This window comes from Hemitrygon akajei, chromosome 10, assembly GCF_048418815.1.
Source record: "Hemitrygon akajei chromosome 10, sHemAka1.3, whole genome shotgun sequence".
In the NCBI taxonomy this organism is placed as follows: Eukaryota; Metazoa; Chordata; class Chondrichthyes; order Myliobatiformes; family Dasyatidae; genus Hemitrygon; species Hemitrygon akajei.
This window is the reverse complement of record NC_133133.1, coordinates 59052120-59072789: the sequence shown is the minus strand read 5'-3', so window position 1 is coordinate 59072789 and position 20670 is coordinate 59052120. Positions and strand designations below refer to the sequence as shown.

At 38.9% G+C, this 20670-nt stretch overlaps 1 protein-coding gene across 2 annotated transcripts in view; it reads right to left on the bottom strand.

The window, feature by feature from the left end:
• Nucleotides 1–20670, bottom strand: part of LOC140734448 (kelch-like protein 4) — a 372728-nt gene that overhangs the window by 10776 nt on the left and 341282 nt on the right. For both annotated transcript variants that reach the window (XM_073058400.1, XM_073058399.1), the window contains exons 6-10: nt 19900–20086; nt 18938–19162; nt 12219–12381; nt 3338–3550; nt 108–279 (exon numbers count right to left, since the gene is read on the bottom strand). In XM_073058400.1, coding sequence (XP_072914501.1) covers nt 108–279; nt 3338–3550; nt 12219–12381; nt 18938–19162; nt 19900–20086 — 960 coding nt within the window. The remainder of the gene's footprint in view (nt 1–107; nt 280–3337; nt 3551–12218; nt 12382–18937; nt 19163–19899; nt 20087–20670) is intronic.

Genomic DNA, 20670 nt, shown 5'->3' with positions numbered 1-20670 from the left:
TAACAATCACTCCTTGCACAGACAGCGTAGTGTGAATTAGCTTGCCATCTATACAAAACTGTGCAATCTCTGCAAATTTAACACACTTTTTTTCATAATAGCATTACCTCTGTCCATTCATTATTTTGTGCATCATATGATTCAACAGTGTTTAGGTAAGTCTGGCCATCATATCCTCCAACAGCATAAAGCTTGTCCCCAAGAAGGCACACTCCAACTGCATCTCTTGCAACACTTAAAGGTGCCACAGTTGTCCAGGTGTCTGTTTTGGGGTCATACCTACAAATTTGAGAATGAAAATGGTTTTCAAACTGTGAAAGTCTTATCAGGGTATCCTCAGTAAAAAATACTGGAGCAAATAATACCGTGTGTATAATACTAGATAGGTTATGAATTCATCAATATTGTCCATTTTTAAACTTTTATACTTTGATTTTTATTGTCCAGTCACTGATGTGCAGGTCTGATATATAAACTGTTAAATAGTTCAATCACCTGAGAATGGAAAACAAAGTTCCACTTTCAGTTAATTAAATGGTGATTGCAATAGTGCCATGGGAAAAGATTCTGAATTTTAAATACATAGCCTGCTATACAAAAACAAAAAGTCAATTTTGTAATTACAGTAAATGCTAGTTAGAACACAATTGACAACTTTGCATCATGAGGCTGTAGTTGCCTGGATTGGAAATGCTGACCAAGCTTGTTCAGTTCTCTGACCCATTCAGTCATTTAACAAGGTTCAGCTTTAGTAATAGGACACTTGACTGGTCCATTACACTAACAAAATCTGTTATCATTTTATATGTTCTTATTAAGATATGGCTCTGTTTTCTTTGTTCCATGAAAAACAAACAGCCTGTCAAATCTTTCTCCATGACTGAAGTCCCGCAATCCAAGTAATATCCCAATGAATCTCCTGCTTGCATTTATTCTATCTATGCCCATCAGAATTTCCCCTCCTCTGCACTCTCCCCAATGCAACAGCATCTTTTCTGTAGTATGGCAACCAAAACTGCACATAATATGCTGGATGTGTTCCAAAAAGTGTTTTGTAAAGCTGCGACATATTGTCAGTTTCTATTTCACCCCAACCTATGAAGACAAACATGCCTTCTTTACCATCTTCTTTACCTGTGTTGTAACTATGGGAACAATGAACTTGTACTCTAATGTCGTTTACTACAATAAATGGTAGGATGATAACATCCTTAGTATCCTACCATTTATTGTAAATATCTTTTCCCTGACTCTCTTCCCAAAATGCATCACCTTGCACTGCATGGAAGTAATTTCCATCTGTCAATGCTCTGCACAAATTTTGTATCACCAACATTTGTGACAATCACAAACTTAATAATCATACCTCTTACATTCCTATCTAAGTTATTAATATGTATCACGCACGATGTGTTCCAGCACTGATACTGCAGCACAGTATCAGTGGCGTGTGGCCTAGAGGATAAGGCATCAGTCTAGTGATCTGAAGGTCACTGGTTGAGCCTCAGCTGAGGCAGCATGTTGTGTCCTTGAGCAAGGTACTTCACAACACATTGCTCTGCAACGGCACCGGTGCCAAGCTGCTTGGGTCCTAGTGCCCTTCCCTTGGACAACATCGGTGGCGTGGAGAGGGGAAGGCTTGAAGCTTGGGCAACTTTGCCAGTCTCCCATACAACCCTGCCCAGGCCTGCGCCCTGGAAAACCTTCCAAGGTGCAAATCCATAGTCTCACGAGACTAATGGATGCCTATAAAAAAAACTGCAGCACAGCACAGTCCAATGACTTCCAATCAGAGAAGTACTCTTCCTCTATTATTTTCTGCTTCCAATCAAATCCAGACAAGTTCTGGATCCAATTATCCAGCTCTCACTGGATCCCCTGTGCTTTAACATTCTGGGCCAGCCTACCATGCAGAACCTTGTCAAGAGCTTTATAAACATCCTTACAGACAATTGCTACCTCCTCTAACAACTTAAATTAGTGAGGATTATCCCTGATCTGCCCCAGCTTTCCAAATGTACAATATATAATTCAATTTCTTGGAACTGTCTCAAATCATTTCCACGCACTGCATAAGGTTCACGATTTAGTTACCTGGTTAGATGGTGGTGGACTTTAGGAGATCTAGGCCTCATATGGAGCCAGTGATCATTAATGGAGAATGTGTGGAGCAGGTTAAGACCTACAAGTATCTGGGAGTACAGTTAGACGAGAAGCTAGACTGGACTGCCAACACAGATGCCTTGTGCAGGAAGGCACAGAGTCGACTGTACTTCCTAAGAAGGTTGGCGTCATTCAATGTCTGTAGTGAGATGCTGAAGATGTTCTATAGGTCAGTTGTGGAGAGCGCCCTCTTCTTTGTGGTGGCGTGTTGGGGAGGAAGCATTAAGAAGAGGGACGCCTCACGTCTTAATAAGCTGGTAAGGAAGGCGGGCTCTGTCGTGGGCAAAGTACTGGAGAGTTTAACATTGGTAGCTGAGCGAAGGGCGCTGAGTAGGCTACGGTCAATTATGGATAACTCTGAACATCCTCTACATAGCACCATCCAGAGACAGAGAAGCAGTTTCAGCGACAGGTTACTATCGATACAATGCTCCTCAGACAGGATGAAGAGGTCAATACTCCCCAATGCCATTAGGCTTTACAATTCTACCGCCAGGACTTAAGAACTTTTTAAAAGCTATTATTAATGCTTTTTGAGATAGTGATTTAGATGCATATCATATTTTTTACTGAGTTAAGTATTGTATGTAATTAGTTTTGCTACAACAAGTGTATGGGACATTGGAAAAAAGTTGAATTTCCCCATGGGGATGAATAAAGTATCTATCTATCTATCTATCTATCTATCCATGCTACCCTTTGGCAAGAAAGGAACAACATCATTTATCAGCTATTAGCTACTTGTGCTGTTTTAAAGTGATGTATTGAAAGCATTTAATTTGCAACATTCAATCTCAAATTAAACAAACATGTAGAAAATAGGGAAAATATTAAACACAAATATCTATTTGGTATTTTGTTAGTGACTATTGTTACTTGGAGCTAACACTGTTGTAGTCACAATGAATAGGCTGGCAACTCCTGTGTCGATACATGAAATCATTAAGAAAAGACAGGCGGAGGTGCACGAAACAAAGAAATGTTGTCAGTGAGTTTTCTTTTCTATGTAGTAGAACAAGGTTTTTTTATTTTATTGTGATCAAAACTCAGTTTCTCAATTCCTGATATCCCTCAATATCCCTCAATAGGACTATTCAGTGGTATTTATCTGTGCCTTTGGGAAGGAATGGGCACAACGCTGGAGAGTATAGAACGCAAACGTGATCATTCTTACCGTTCCACACAATCTGACAATCTAGAACAGTGGTTAGAAGCAGGAGCGTCATGTCCTCCCACAGTATAAAGAAAGCCATTGCACGTGGCAACTCCAACTCCCCCTCTTCGCTTGGACATGGGTGCACACATGCTCCATTTATTGGTATGAGGATCAAAGCACTCCATTGATCGTAGGCAGGAGCTGCCATCTCGGCCACCTACTGCATACAGTCTGTAAAACACAACTTTTACCTTTAGGATTATATAACATTCATAAACAGAACAAACTCTTGTACTTCCATTGAACCCATTGCAGCCTATGGTCTCTGCAAACAAATTTACAGCCATTGAAATCCTTTTGCAATGTAGTCGTTGTTGTTACATAGCAGCCAATTTATACATAGCAAGTTCCCATAAACACCAATGGAAGGGACTGTGTGAAATGAGGCAGAGAATTAGAATAATAGAGTATGGAAAGCTTAGGATTATTCTTGAAGACTGAACCATTGTGTTCAATAATGTAATCACCTATGTTTCATCTGCCTAGTGCAGAGTACACCACACCATGACTCTGGAAACACAAATACCCAGGAATGAAAAAGATTACAGAAATTGATGGATGCAGCCCAGCCCATCACAGGCAAAGCCCTGTCCATATTGAATACATTTACATGGAGCACTGCCATTAGAAAGCAGCATCCATCATCAAGGGCTCCCATCATCCAGATCATACACACTTCTCACTACTACCATCGAGGAGGATGTACAGAAGCCTTAGGTCCCACACCGCCAGGTTCAGGAACAGTTATTACCCAATAACCACCAGGCTCCCAAAATCGCCACAACTCTGAACTGATTTTAGACCTACAGGCACACTTTCAAGAACACGTTACAATTTATGTTCTCAGTGTCAATGTTTTATACTGTATATTCACACAGTTTGTCTTCTTTTGCACATAGGTTGTTTTTCAGTCCTTGTTTATCTATAGTTTTTTAATTTTTTTTGATTTTGCTGTAAATGCCTTCAAGAAAATGAATCCCATAGTAGTATATGGTAAGACGTACGTACTTTGATAATAAATTAACTTTGAATTTTGAAAAGACGGGAACAGTTACCCACTTGATTTCTCAAATCTCTTTCAATATTTATTGAGTTTGTGGCAGAATTGTGACTAATATAATTTTTCTTCCTTTATCACAAGAGACTGTAAACTCAGCCAGGTCCAGCACAGACACAAATCCTCCCCATGATGAGGACATCTTCAAAAGGCAGTGCCTTAAGAAGGAGGCATCCATCATTAAGGACCCTCACCATCCATGATATACCCTCTTCTCATTACTACCATCAGGGAAGAAATACAGGAGCCTGAAGGCTCACGCTCAATGATTCAGAAACAGCTTCTTCCCCTCCACCATCAGATTTCTAAGCAGTCCATGAAGCCATGAAAACTACTTTGTTATTCCTCTACTGCACTTTTTTTTTGAATCTCATCATAATTTTTATGTCTTGCACTGTGCTCCTATTGCAAAACATCAAATTTCACAACATACAACATTGTACCCATGAACACTCACTTCTTTATTATTTCTATTTTTGCACTGCCATTTTTAATTTAAATATTTAACATACCTATACTTACTGTAATTATTTACTTTTTTTCCTATATTTATCATGTATTATACCACTGCTAAGTTAACAAATTTTGTGGCATATGCTGGTGTAACAAACCTAATTCTGACTCTGATAATAAACCTGATTCTGATTGTATTTTTGACAACATTCTCATCCTTGTAAGTAGGTCGGTGAGAACGTATGGAGTGGTTGAGATAAGCATGAGTTCAGATATCAGCAGATGAACTTGGCTGTGATGCCAGCCATTTAACAATGGAAATTCATTGTCTGTCTTATTAAAAAAAAAACAGCAAGTATTTGAGGATCAGATTGCTTTCAAAATTCTTGGAACTGAACCCAAGCATAACAGAATCGGATGTGAAAATGGAATAATTTGCAAGAATGCTGAACTGAATGCAAAAACAACATGACCAACACATAAGAAAACCAAAGTGAAATTTAGACTTGCTCATATTGACTTGTACATTATGGAAGAGGACAGGAAAGGGGTGCCACAATAGCATAGTGATTAGCACAATACTGTTACAGCTCGGAGCATTGAGTTCAGTGTTCAAACCTGGCATCCTCCGCATAGGTTTTCCCTTGGTTTCTTCTAACTGTCTAAAGACATACTGATTAGTAGGTTAATTGGTAAAATTAGTAAGTAAAATGTCTCTTGATTAGGTTAGGTTAAATTAGGGGTGTTCAGCGGGTTTGCTGGCTGGCAGGACTCTAAGTGCTGGAAGGGCCTATTCCACGCTGTATTGCCAAACAAAAGTACCGTAAATAAAATATTTTAAAATAAAACTTACAAACACTTTCACTAATTGGATTGGACAGGACAAGTGAAGTATTTTATCAGAATGACTTAATACAGATTTGCTATATCTCACAGTGCTACGAGGAGCTAGATTCTAATTAGCAGTGATTAAATTCCAATTGATATTTTTAGATTGTTAAGTGCTGTTTTGTCCCCAAAGAACAACGGCCAAATTAAAGGTTAATCTATGTGAAATATTAAGTTTGTTTATTTCATTTAATGTGATTCATCCTGATGGAATTACAGGAGAATGGCCTGTGAAGTGAATGGTGATACAAATTATCATCGATTTGCAACCCTGAATATCTAGAGTGCAGTAACATTAACATTATGTTCTTTGCTATATTCTTGTGCATGTGTTACTATTTTCACACTTACTTTTCAGAATAAACGCACGACGCTCAATACATTTTTGCATTGGAAACCTATGGTGGGGGTGGGGGAGTCACAAGAATGATGTCCAAACCCCACACAGGGTTTACTGGAGGCCAAGCTGAGCTTGTAATGTTTCAATAAGTTAATCAGAATAACAGAATTAAATTCCCCTCCGGAGATATTTCTTGCAGGACTTTCAGTCTTGCACATTTGATTGTTCAATTTGCTGCAGGTTCACAGGGTCATAGAGTTATAAAGTGCAGGGACACAACCTTTGGCCAGCCTTGTCTGTGCTGACAATCAAGCACTCACCTACATTAATCCTAGGCTAATCCAACTTTACTCTCCTGCATTCCCAACAATGTTCTTCCCATCCCCTCCACCTCTCCAGAATCTCTACTCACCTATGCAAGAGGTCACATGTGCCTTTTGGGTGTGGGAGAACACTGGAGAAAGGTAAATACCAGCGAAAACCCATGTGCTCACAGGGAGAACATGCAAACTTTACACAAGCAGTTCCTAAGGTGAGGATTAAACCCTGCTCCCTGCAGCTCTGAAGCAGCAGCTCCATTAGTGGCAGTGCTCACCCATTGTATCACAAACTTTTTACTGTTCTAATAAACTGGTGTGAATAACAGAATCAAAAACTCCTCAGGAAGCGTTCCTTGTAGGATTTTCCTCTTTAAATTGGCATGTGACTTGAATGATTATAGTAGGAACATCGAAATAATGTAATTTAACATGTTTTATAAGACTAGCAATATAAGACTAGCAGTTATGTGCTGGTGCTTTTGGAAAGCATCAAGTTGTATAAGTCTCCGGGACCGGATGAGATGTAGCGCAGGCTACTGTGGGAGGTGAGGGAGGAGCTTGCTGAGCCCCTGCAATGATCTTTGCATCATCAATGGGGACTGGAGAGGTTCCAGAGGATTGGAGGGTTGCAGATGTTGTTCCTTTATTCAAGAAAGGACGTAAAGGTAGCCCAGGAAATTATAGACCATTGAGTCAATAGACAATAGGTGCAGGAGTAGGCCATTTGGCCCTTTGAGCCAGCCCCGCCATTAACTGTGATCATGGCTGATCATCCACAATCAGTACCCCGTTCCTGCCCTCTCCCCATATCCCTTGACTCCACTATCTTTAAGAGCTCTATCTAACTCTTTCTTGAAAGCATCCAGAGAATTGGACTCCACTGCCTTCTGAGGCAGAGCATTCCATAGATCCACAACTCTCTGGGTGAAAAAGTTTTTCTTCAAATCCGTTCTAAATGGCCTACCCCTTATTCTTAAACCGTGGCCTCTGGTTCTGGACTTCCCCAACATTGGGAACATGTTTCCTGCCTCTAGCGTGTCCAATCTCTTAATGATCTTATATGTTTCAATCAGATTCCCTCTCAGCCTTCTAAATTCCAGTGCATACAAGCCCAGTCACTCCAATCTTTCAACATATGACAGTCCTGCCATCCCGGGAATTAACCTCGTGAACATACGCTGCTCTCCCTCAATAGCAAGAATGTCCTTCCTCAAATTTGGAGACCAAAAGTACACTCAATACTCCAGGTGTGGTCTCACCAGGGCCCTGTACTACTGCAGAAGGACCCCTTTGCTCCTATACTCAACTCCCCTTGTTATGAAGGCCAACATGCCATTAGCTTTCTTCACTGCCTACTGTACCTGCATGCTTACTTTCAGTGACTGATGAACAAGGACACATAGATCTCGTACTTCCCCTTTTCTCCTAACTTGACCATTCAGATAGTAATCTGCCTTCCTGTTCTTGCCACCAAAGTGGATAACCTCACAGTTATCCACATTAAACTGCATCTGCCATACATTTGCCCACTCACCCAACCTGTCCAAGTCACCCTGCATTCTCATAACATCCTCCTCACATTTCACACTGCCACCCAGCTTCGTGTCATCTGCAAATTTGCTAATGTTACTGTTAATCCCTTCATCTAAATTATTAATATATATTGTAAATAGCTGTGGTCCCAGCACCGAGCCTTGCGGTACCCCACTAGTCACTGCCTGCCATTCTGAAAAGGACCCGTTAATCCCTACTCTTTGTTTACTGATGGAAACCAACTTTCTATACATGTCAGTACACTACCACCAATACCACGTGTGTGCTAATTTCGCCCACTAATCTCCTATGTGGGACATTATCAAAGACTTTCTGAAAGTCCAGGTACACTACATCCACTGGCTCTCCCTTGTCCATTTTCATAGTTACGTCCTCAAAAAATTCCAGAAGATTAGTCAAGCATGATTTCCCCTTCGTAAATCCATGCTGAATCGGACCGATCCTGTTACTGCTATCCAAATGTGCCGCTATTTCATCTTTTATAATTGACTCCAGCATCTTCCCCACCACTGATTTCAGGCTAACTGGCTTATAATTCCCTGTTTTCTCTCTCCCTCCTTTCTTAAAAAGTGGGATAACATTAGCTACCCTCCAATCCACAGGAACTGATCCTGAATCTATAGAACATTGGAAAATGATTACCAATGCATCCATGATTTCTAGAGCCACCTCCTTAAGTATCCTGGGATGCAGACCATCAGGCCCTGCAGATTTATCAGCCTGCAGTCCCATCAGTCTACCCAACACCATTTTCTGCCTAATGTGAATTTCCTTCAGTTCCTCCGTTACCCTAGGTCCTCTAGCCACTATTACATCTGGGAGATTGTGTCTTCCCTAGTGAAGGCAGATCCAAAGTACCTGTTCAACTCGTCTGCCATTTCCTTGTTCCCCATAATAAATTCACCCGTTTCTGTCTTCAACGGCCCAATTTTGGTCTTAACTGTTTTTTTCCCCTCTTCACATACCTAAAGAAGCTTTTACTATCCTCCTTTATATTCTTGGCTAGCTTACCTTTCTACCTCAGCTTTTCTCCCCATATTCCCTTTTTAGTTATCTTCTGTTGCCCTTTAAAAGTTTCCCAATCCTCTGGCTTCCTGCTCATCTTTGCTATGTTATACTTCTTCTCTTTTATTTTTATACTGTCCTTGACTTCCCTTGTCAGCCACGGTCGCCCCTTACTCCCCTTAGAATCTTTCTTCCTCTTTGGAATGAACTGATCCTGCACCTTCTGTATCATTCCCAAAAATACCTGCCATTGTTGGTCCACTGTCATCCTTGCTAGGGTATCCTTCCAGTCAACTTTGAACTGGAAACAAACCGGAGATAACCACCCTGAAGTCTTACCTCAGTGGTTGGTAAGTTGATAGAGAAGATACTGAGAGGCAGGATTTATGAAAATTTGGAGAGGTATAATATGATTAGAAATAGTCAGCATGGCTTTGTCAAGAGCAGGTCATGCCTTACGAGCCTGATTGAATTTTTTGAGGATGTGACTAAACACATTGATTAAGGAAGAGCAGTAGATGTAGTGTATATGGCTTTCATCAAGGCATTTGATAAGGTAACCCATGCAAGGCTTATCGAGAAAGTAAGGAGGCATGGGATCCAAGGGGACATTGCTTTGTGGATCCAGAACTGGCTTGCCCACAGAAGGCAAAGAGTGGCTCTAGACGGGTCATATTCAGTCACCAGTAGAGTGCCTCAAGGATCTGCTCTGGGACCCTTACTCTTTGTGATTTTTATAAATGACCTGGATGAGGAAGTGGAGGGATGGACTAGTAAGTTTGCTGATGACACAAAGGTTGGAGGTGTTGTGGATAGTGTGGGGGGCTGTCAGAGGTTACAGTGGGACATTGATAGGATGCAAAACTGTGCTGAGAAGTGGCAGATGGAGTCCAACCCAGATAAGTGTGAAGTGGTTCATTTTGGTAGGTCAAATATGATGGCAGAATATACTATTAATGGTAAGACTCTTGGCAGTGTGGAGGATCAGAGGGACCTTGGGGTCCGAGTCCATAGGACGCTCAAAGCAGCTGCGCAGGTTGATTCTGTGTTTAAGAAAGTGTATGGTGTATTGGCCTTCATCAATCATGGAATTGAATTTAGGAGCCAAGAGGTAATGTTGCAGCTTTATAGGAACCTAGTCAGACCCCACTTGGAGTACTGTGCTTATTTCTGGTTGCCTTACTACAGAAAGGATGTGGAAGCCATAGAAAGAGTGCAGAGGAGATTTACAAGGATGTTGCCTGGATTGGGGAGCATCCCTTATTAGAGTAGGTTGAGTGAACTCGGCCTTTTCTCCTTGGAGCAACGGAGGATGAGAGGTGACCTGATAGAGGTGTATAAGATGATGAGAGGCATTGATTATGTGGATAGTCAGAGGCTTTTTCCCAGGGCTGAAATGGTTGCCACAAGAGGACACAGGTTTAAGATGCTGGAGAGTAGGTACAGAGGAGATGTCAGGGGTAAGTTTTTTACTCAGAGAGTGGTGAGTGCGTGGAATGGGCTGCTGGCAATGGTGGTGGAGGCAGATACGATAGGGTCTTTTAAGAGACTTTTAGGTAGGTACATGGAGCTTAGAAAAATAGAGAGCTATAGTTAAGCCTAGTAATTTCTAAAGTTGGGACATGTTCAGCACAACTTTGTGGGCTGAAGGACCGGTATTGTTCTGTAGGTTTTCTATGTTTCTATGTTTCAATTGTGGGAAGAGGAAAAGATCTGTTATAACTTAAAACAGCCTTTACATAAACACATGAGGAAGCATGAGTTCTGGGCTGGACATCCTGCTCACTTAAGGAAGATGATTTGTTTCCCATAGCCTCTCCTTTCCAGGTGTTGTGACCACTGCAGTACCACTATTCGCTTGCCATGCAGAAAGTCACTTGCATATGGTCTCTCCTATACTTCAGTGTCCATAGCAAAGCCTTCATGTGGAGTTCCTGTTCTTACTGAGTTTGCTATGTCATGGTGCGACCGAATGTCCGGCAGCATAATTGGGTGGGTAGGCTGGACTCATTAGCCTTGGTAGCAGCCAGCTTAGCAGAAGGACAACTCCGATTCCAAACCCGGGTAGATGGGACTTGTTAGCCTTGCCAGGCAGTCTATCTCAGTGAAACACCAATCCTCAACCTACAGCTCTGTGGTTGCTGCAATCATCACAGTTCGCTGTGCCATTATAGAGTGTCCCCAAGCGTAAAGGGCAGAATCAGTCTGCACACACCAATCCTCATTATAAACTTACGCAGCACAAGTGAAAGGAAAAGTCCTACAGCAACGGAGCTCCCTTCTGATCTTCACAAGTGAAGAACCAGCCATCATCACATGAATACACTGCAGACTGCTGCCTTTGTTTCATAAGACCATGAGACATAGAAACAAAATTAGGCTATTCAACCCATGAAGTCTGCTCCACTATTCGATTTTGGCTGATATTCTGTATTTTCTCTCTCAAGTCCGTTCTGCGACTTCCACCCCTAACTTTTGACACCCTTTCTAATCAAGAACCTCTTTTTTTCCCCTATTTACCTATCACTTAATTTATTTGCTACTCTCCGACGAACCAGGATGTCTGAAACAAATGTGCTTTGGATGCAATGACCTACTTGCAATTAACTTCTCATCTGTCATCAAATGAATAGTTAGCATATCAAACATTTTGTGTGGATATTTGTTTCATACATTGACAAAAGTTGTGTGAATTAGTTCCTTTGCAGTTGGGGAGCGGGTGGAATTGACAATATCAGCAATACCCTGAGACTGATTTAGAACTGGTTTGCCTTTCCTACATTTTCTTCTGCCTGCATAAGGAAGTTGCACGCTTAATTATAGCAGTTTTTCCCCATTACTTTACAGATGATCTTTCTGTGACTTACTGAGGAATTTTTTAAAACTTGACTTCTGTCTTACATTTCCCACTTAGCTCTATCTTTTTTTCTATTGCTTAGTCCAATAATACTCCCATCTTTTGAAGTATTTGTATATACAACATTTATACATTTTTCTCAGAGGCAACTGGCCTTTTGTGTACGTCCAATACTACTATTGCAAATCTTCTTAAAATTTGAAGATGATAGATGTATGAAATCTTATTTGAATTATAATGCATTTTATATTAGTTTTATTTTGTACATTTATGAACTTGATAAATTACGTTATTGGAAAGTTATGGATGTCACTTACTAGTGAAGTGCTGCAAAAATTTTAACAGTCTCATAGGCAGCCACTTACTTGCCGTTTAGTGCTGCAACTCCAACAGTGCTTCTTGGAGTTGACATGCTGGCAACATAGTTCCATTGACGAGCTTGTGGATCCCATCGCTCTACTGTGTTCAAGTAACTCCACCCATCATGTCCACCAACTGCGTACATTGGTCCTTCAAGTACTGCCACTCCTGAAATAAAATTGTCCATAAAATATTTTGAAGATCAGAACATGTAATATTTGATCATAAATATTTGAAATAAATAAATCTAGCTATATAAAATAAAGTTCTGCATCTTGAAGAAAATGACCCAAATAAATACAACATTCTGTAATAGGAATAATGTTCATGTCTAAATGAAATCAATCACTGATAAAGCTAAATTATATTAAGTGAAATGGCTGAAAGCGCTATGATGTGTTGAACCTCAATAATGTTGTCCTTTTTGCATTAAGTTATATGTGCACAACATACCACATGCAATCCATGCGCTTCACCAGTTTGGCTCAACTGTACTTGATACCTCTGCAACATTTAGCCTGACTGGCCGTACATCATTTTGCTACCTGATGCATGGCTATGACAGTGATTGTGAGAATGAAATGGGCAATGGGTGCCAGCTTTCTGATAAAATCAACAGAGGCTGTGGGCCAGGGCTATTTAGGATAGACCCAACTGCTTGGAAAGAGGCAGCTAGCGTAATGCTAATACAGTACTAGCAACCTGCATTTAATTTTGCCACTATTTGCAATGAGTATATGCATTCTCCTCTTGTCCACGTGGGTTTCCTCCAACATTCCAGATACGTAAGATTGGTCACAATGGGTGCAATTGATGATCCGTTCGTCACTCTTATTTGTAGGTGGGATGGATGGGTTTGATCTTCCCCTCTGAATGATTTTCATGTTCTTTCTTTGTTTCATGGCTATCTGGAGAAGACTAATTTCAAATATGTATATGGATACATGCTTTGATAATAAATGAACCTTTGAACCTTTGAATTGGGCTCATTAGTCCAGAAGGGCCGGTTACTGAGCTGTATTTCTAAATAAAAATAAAAATAGATACAATAAAATAAAATAAAAATTATTTCATTTGGCTGAAGATTATAGGGGAAAGATGACTCTCCATGTCATCTATTCTGTCCCTAGTGCCCATCCAAAGCAAGGTCCAAGATATATTGGGCCCAGTCTGATCTTCCAAATTGACATCAGGCTCTAAACCCCATAGCATAGTATCAGTGGGTACAACCCCATTACATAGCTCTGATAGAAGGTCATCAACCTATCCTGGTAATTCTTTTCCTCTCCCATAGATGTTAGGAAGTTTGTAACTTATGCAAGGTGTTGAAATGAGTAGCAAGATGCCAAAGACCACAGGAGGTGGATTGAGGGTGCAATGGAGCAGTAGGGTCCAGCACAATGAGGAGGAGGTGAGTGGAGCAGTGTCTTTAAATATGACTAAGAACATAAACAACCAGGTATGTTTGATTCAAATAAGAGGTTTCTCATGAGTGGCCTCAGAAGTTCAAAGTTCAAAGTAAATTTTATATCAAAGTACATATATGCCACCATGTACAATCTGAGATTAATTTTCTTGCAGGCATACACAGTAACTCCAAGAATCACTATGGAATCAATGGAAGGCTGCATCCAACAAGATAAATAAACAGCCAATGTGCTAAAGTCAATAAACTGCAAATACAAAAGGAAAAAAATAATAAATAAGCAATAAATATCGATGACATGAAGAGCCCTTGAAAGTGAGTCCATAATTTGGATTGTAAATCTAGCCCTCTTTACAGAACAGTTGTACACCACTAGTTTACTCTAGTAATTAAGTACTGAATTTCTATCATTATCGATGATTTGTGAAAGGTGAACTAGTTTTTAACAAATGTAATTTCATGCTTACAATGACCAATTCATCTTATTTGAACAATCACCCATATTAATGTAACACCAGCAGGAAAGTCAAGGTATGAATGTTCATTGACTATTCAATATTTGGGAAATATATCATTATGATAATATTATGATAACAATGCATAATACTTAACCATTGTAATACTTAACCATAGTGGGGAAAAGAGCACGTTGTAGAATACAGCTATTCACTGCTGCAACAATGTAGCTGGGAAGAATGACAACTCCAACTTATCATGACAATGAACAAAATCCAAATAATAAAATAAATCACTCAACAGTATTTGATGTATTCATGTGCATATTGGACAGATGTACTAATTGACTGATATGTTAAAGAAAAACAAATGATACTGTATTTCCTTTTTGATTCTGTGCTCCCATCCAATCAGTATATTAGAGTTATCAGTCATCTGAAGTCTTTTTCAACATCAATTGTTATAAATTATTGATCTTTTAGAGAAAGCTACATTATTCATGTGTTATAAGCTGACTTCTCTATTTGCCATTACTTCCCTTCTGTTGCATCCCACAAAGATTAATCATTTTACAACAAAATAGATGATCTAGTCATTATCTCATTGTTATTTGAGGAATGTTGCTGAGCTAAACTGACAGCATGTTTCTGCCATTATGATCATGGACAGGCTTCCAAAATTTTCTCAGTTTTAGAAATCTTTAGGCCATGATTTTTTAATATAAAATTGAAGTATATTCATGTTTCAGATTGAGCCTGCATTGAACTCAACATCCTCTGTTGTGTTATGTCACAATGCATAATGGTTTAAATGATGCTCTGTTCCATTTCTGAAACACAAGGCAAAACCTATTACAATTCTTAAGATTAACTTAGATGCCCAATCTCTGGGCTGTATACAAAATGTTGTCCAATGCAGCAACTCATTTGCAGATGACAATGGATTACTGGATATTGATAATGCAAAACAAAAATCAATGAATGTCACACATTTTAAATGAAACAGAAGTGTATGAAAACTTCAGTAGGTCAGTGAGCAAAAAATAGATGCTTTAGAATAACAACTTTTCATCAGCAATTTCTGAGGTACTGCCATTGACCATAAACATTAGTTCAAAGATCAGTTAATAAAAAAATTGCTCTGTTTCTGTCTACATTTTCACTTACATGGATCAGTTTAATTCCCTGCGCCTAGGTCATGTGCAACATTTCACCTCCATGATTTGCAGATACTGGTCTTAATTATATTTGTGAACTAATATTTTGCTTCTGCTGTCCTAATCTAGTTTTCACATTTTCAGCAGGAAGACTAGAATGATTCAATGCTGAGATACGTCCTAAGATGCACTGGGATACACTATCAGAGCTGTAACCTGGGGTTATCATGTGTTTTGGGTCTTTCAACATTCGACACCGTCACCCAGGCAACCCAGCCAGCATTGATTGGGCCCTGACTTGTGTGCCAGCAGCATTCTCCAACGGGTCTCACCTCTTGATGCATAGCTATCTGCAGACTGACTCAGCAGCCTCTGTGATGGTCCTGATGGCTCTTTTCTTTGCATCCCGTGTAATAACAAATACCGGTACCATAGGTTCTGCACAGTGAACAACCAGTAGAGCCTCTACACCCTATCTCTATAGGCTCACATCGTGACCTCCACTCTGGTCTCTGGCTCTATTCTACCAGCTCCTGGTTTTTGACTTTCTTACACCCAAATGCTTCCTCATTACAGTTTTCCCGAGGCACTGTCAGTTCTACTGTGACCACCTGCTTCAAGGTTTCTGACAGATTGACCATATCAGGCCTCGGGTATGATGATTTGATGAACTCATGGAATTGTAGTTACTTGCCAAGATTGACTTTCAATTGCCAGTCAGATGAATCTAAGTAAGACTTATCGTATCTTTTACAGATTTAGTGACTTGATCTTGATTCTATGAGGTTTATTTGAAACCAAGTAAAGCAAAGAATATTTGATTTTATATTTATATATCCTATATCCTAGCTTTAGAAATCCAAGAATCCAAGTATGTTTTAAGTTTGGTGGTCATCATATATCATAGTTCTCTGATATGTCAGTGAAGATTATGACCAGCACAAGAGGTAGCAAGGTAAAATGTATTCTCTAATTCTTCTGTATTTTATACTATCTTATGCTATTCTTTAACTGGCCAGGAGGAAGTGATCATGTGCTCTGTTTTCGTTAAGAACATGTTTATGAAACAGCTTGTGACAGAATCCATCCTGTCCTGTAAGGATATTTAAAAACAAAAGTATTGGCATGCATTTGGTGATAAATAGCATCACCAATATGCAATATTAAATAAGGCCCTTCAACATAATTTTAACTACTGTCACGCAAATCACTTGCCCTTTCCTAAAGCTATACTAACATGAAGTATAAATCTAATATTCAATTTCATCAAATTTATCAAATTCATCAAAAAAGAGCACATCAAGAATGTAGTAACAAATGCTATAGGATATATAATTTTATGGGCACTGCAAATTACATATGTTAATTTTATGACATTATGCTTCTGGCATGGAGCCTGATGTACTGGGAGTACAGCACATAACTAGGGATCTCTGTGTATTTAACAATATTTGTACCTATTGATTTCTATATCTGAGTCCTCAATATTTATTCCCTCTCTGGAAAGGTCTGTGCCAGGATTGTGATTGTTAAAGAATATTCTGCAGAGAGCTTATTTCAAGCTGCTCTTTACAGTTTAGCATCAGCAGGGGTCTGTGGGAGGAGCCACAGGAGCAGTCCAGACAGGTATATGTAGTTCACCACAAGCATATAAGCAGATAAGCTTCCAGGTTAAAAGTAAGATATATTAGAATGTCATATCAAATCTAATTTGGAAATACAACAACCTGGATTTTCCAAAATGACCAAAAATCAAGAGAAGTATTTACCTTCTTCACTTTAAGTTTACAGGATTGAGACCCCCACATCTTGTACAGTTAGTTTTTAATGATGAAGAGAGATTGTTAGGCAATAATTAACATTTGTAAAGCCATTAAAATTGCAAATCTGAAAGAATAGATAAGCTCTGATTTCACTTCATTTATAGTCTATAACAAGAGCAACTTTAAGCCACTCTATGGATTGAGATACTTACATGCAAATTTTCTCAAGAAACTGGAGGAAATGAGACTCTTTACATAATATCATATTTAACAATACAACTATGCAAATCGCTGTGCCCAGTTTACATTTTACTAGAGATGACTGTCATTCATCTCGGTAATAGTGTAACTGGAAAATCTGATTGCATCTGGAAAATTTAAAGTGACTCAGACATTAAGAGAACTAAGTGAATCTTTAAAATAAAGTAATTTTGCCCATGAAAATGTAATATGAAATGCAAGAAAAAAATGAAGGAAAGGAAAAAATGTTTGAAAATCTTTTACTGACTGAGAAGTAGGCATGCCACAATCCTTTGATACAGGGTCCAAGTAAGGCAGTGATGTTTTATTCCAAATCATGAAGATGTAAACCTGGCCGCCATGAGAAGATATTTTCAAATTTGGGTGTCGATTTAATTTAAATGTCGTGCCTTCTAAACATGAATTTTATGGGTGAAGATATTGAATCAGAGTATAAGAAATGGAGGAAGATGTATGACATATAACTCCACGGTCTTGCTTTACAATTCAGTCAGATTGTGACTACGTAATATATTTCAAATCCACTTTCCTTTGTCCCCAGATCCACAGGTCCTTAGTTCCCATTAGTTTTCAAAAATCGAATGAACTTTTGCTTAAAGATATCTAGTGACTGAGCATCCACAATCCAGAAAGGAAGGAATTAAAAGATTTACCATCCTCTGAAGAAAGAATTTTCTCCCTGACCGATCCTTTATCCTGTGATTATGCGCCCTAGTCCCAGAACAAGTAGAATAAACTGCCTCAGTACCTGCCTTGCAAAGCCTTCTTAAAACCTTGTATGTAATGAACATTAATAAGTACAATCTCTCTTCATAGGACAATCCCATTATTCTCAGGATCAACCTGGTAAATCTATGTCAAAGTAACTACATCCTTCTTTAAAGCGCATAAATAAATCGACAAACAGTGATCTAAAATTGGCCTCACCCAAAGCTTTGTAGAATTTAAACAAGATTTCCTTACATCTATGCCTCTTAAAACAAAATGTATTCCTCGTCTTCTTAACTGTGTGTTGGACTTGCAGGTTTACTCTCTGAAGCAAAACCAAGGCCCCTCAGGATACCAATATTTATCCTTTTCAGATTTTTTTCATTGAAGCATTTTATCTCATATTTTCCCACATCATACTCCATCTGCTCATTTGTTTGAATCAGTTTGTGTGCTTTTACAGACTCCTTGAGCCCTTGTTAAAGTTCAATTTCACTCCTAGCTGTGCATTATCAACAAAATTAGTTAAAACAACAGTATAATATATTCAGTGTTAATTGTAAATAATTGAGGACTCAGTACCTGTGGTGCCTTCTTCTGACAATCTGACACACTGAACATAACTTATTTATTCCTACTCTCCATGCTGTGACCTTTCTTCAAGTCTATATCCACGCTAATGATGCTCCCATCCTGCTGAGCTCTTATTTCATGTACAATCTGGGGGGTAACCTTTTCACACAGAGATTGGGGTGTGCCAGAGGAAATGGTTGAGGCAGCTTAAATAGAAACATTTAAAGGCATTCAGTTCTTTGTGCCACATGTAAATCTGCTATGCTTTGCAAAATTATGCTCCATAAGACCATATAAAATTGAATAGTGTTGTGCATCCTTCACCAAAAGGGATGTTATTAAGTTCAAAAGTTTGTAAATAATTTTTAAAATATTTCTCACCTAGTCCATGTCTATGAGTGGACATTGGTTGCATTATCGACCAGATTTTGGCTATTGGATTGTAACATTCAACAGTGTTGGATGTCTTTAATCCATCTCTTCCACCAACAACGTACAGTTTATTGTCGATCACTGCCACACCAAACTGCAGACGTCTCCCATTCATTGTGCCTACTTGTATCCAGGTATTTGTCCTGAGGTCATATTTTTCCACTGTTGTGGCACCTATCAAAATAGTTGATGATACATCTGAGAAATTATGACAATTATTAACTGCAGAATTATAAATCAGGAAGTATGAATTCAGTTAAATGAATAACTTCTAACTCTTAACAAAAATTACTGTGAATTCTGGCCTCTTGCCTTAACTATCGCAGCAGACAATTTTATTGTATGAGGTAGTAATGTAGATTAAGAATGTGTTTATGAATAAACAGGGGATAATTGAGGAGCATGGCTGATACACTGGACCAAGGTGGACCAAAATACTTTTTTGAAAGCACATCTCACCAACCATGACTTTCTACTTGATATTCTCCTAATCCTATGGAGGGGAGGTTCTAATCTGAACTGTGACCAGTTGTGGAGACATAAAATGGCAGCCAAGTGTTTGATCAAAGTAACTGAGGGAAGAGAACATGGATGTCAGATCAAAGTTAAGGTTCTCTTTGGAAGGCTGAAAAATAATTTTACTCAAATATGTCATTCCCATTTCATCCTCTGAGCAGAGGAATATCCACAAAACTCCAGAAGGTGTTGAAGAGAGGATGAAATAACATCTAAAATAAAAATATAAGCAGAAAATAGCCATTTCTAAATAGCCAATTAAAATTATCCTACAAAGGAAAGTGTCTTGATGTCATTTGTAGGGCTGTTATGAAAAAAATGCAAGAAAGTTTTAATTCTTTACACATTAGCCATCTTATGTTCAATAGATACTTCAATTTTCTTTTTATTTTTACCCTTGTTAGTATCCATTCCTCCTACTGCATAAAGTGCTCCAACTGTTGATTTTCTTGGTTTGGTTCTGGGACTTTGCATCATGGGTCGTCGCTCCGGCAACAAATGATACCTCATTGCTTCCATAAGGAGTTTTTGGCATTCCAAGTCATCAGCAAACATTGGATTATTTTCCAAATCAGCCAACAGCTACAATAAATAGAATTCATAAGTCACTATAGGTCATAAAACATGTTATTTCAGAAAATGATTCACACTCTGTTTTTATGTTTTTCCAATTTTTCCAGTTTGCAGTAGGCTGCAAATATTATTGTGATAATAATTAAAATCATTAACTGTCTATAGATTTGTTTGTATTAGATATGACAGTTATCAATTTTGTCTCTATGATTAAGACTAAAGGCTTGATTTTAACTTTAACAGAATCTGACAATATAACTCATGACCGAAATTCAGCCATAGAAATTAGACCTGCAAGATTTTAAATCTCAAGCCTCATTTGATTTTAATTTTCCACCTCAGAAGTAATTGGAAAATAAAGCTGTTGGGATCACTTGAATGGACAATGGGACTTGCTCTAATGGGGATTTGAAATACTTGCAGTTGGGGTGGGGGAGGTGTGAGATGGTGGTAGGTGAGATTTAGTTTGCCCTACAAAACCTAGAGGAGAATAACTGTTCTTCACATCAGAAAGGAAGTACTTAAGAGTTTGCCTACTTCTGTCCTTAGACCTGTCATTATGATAGCAACTGATTCACTCTGATAACAAGAAC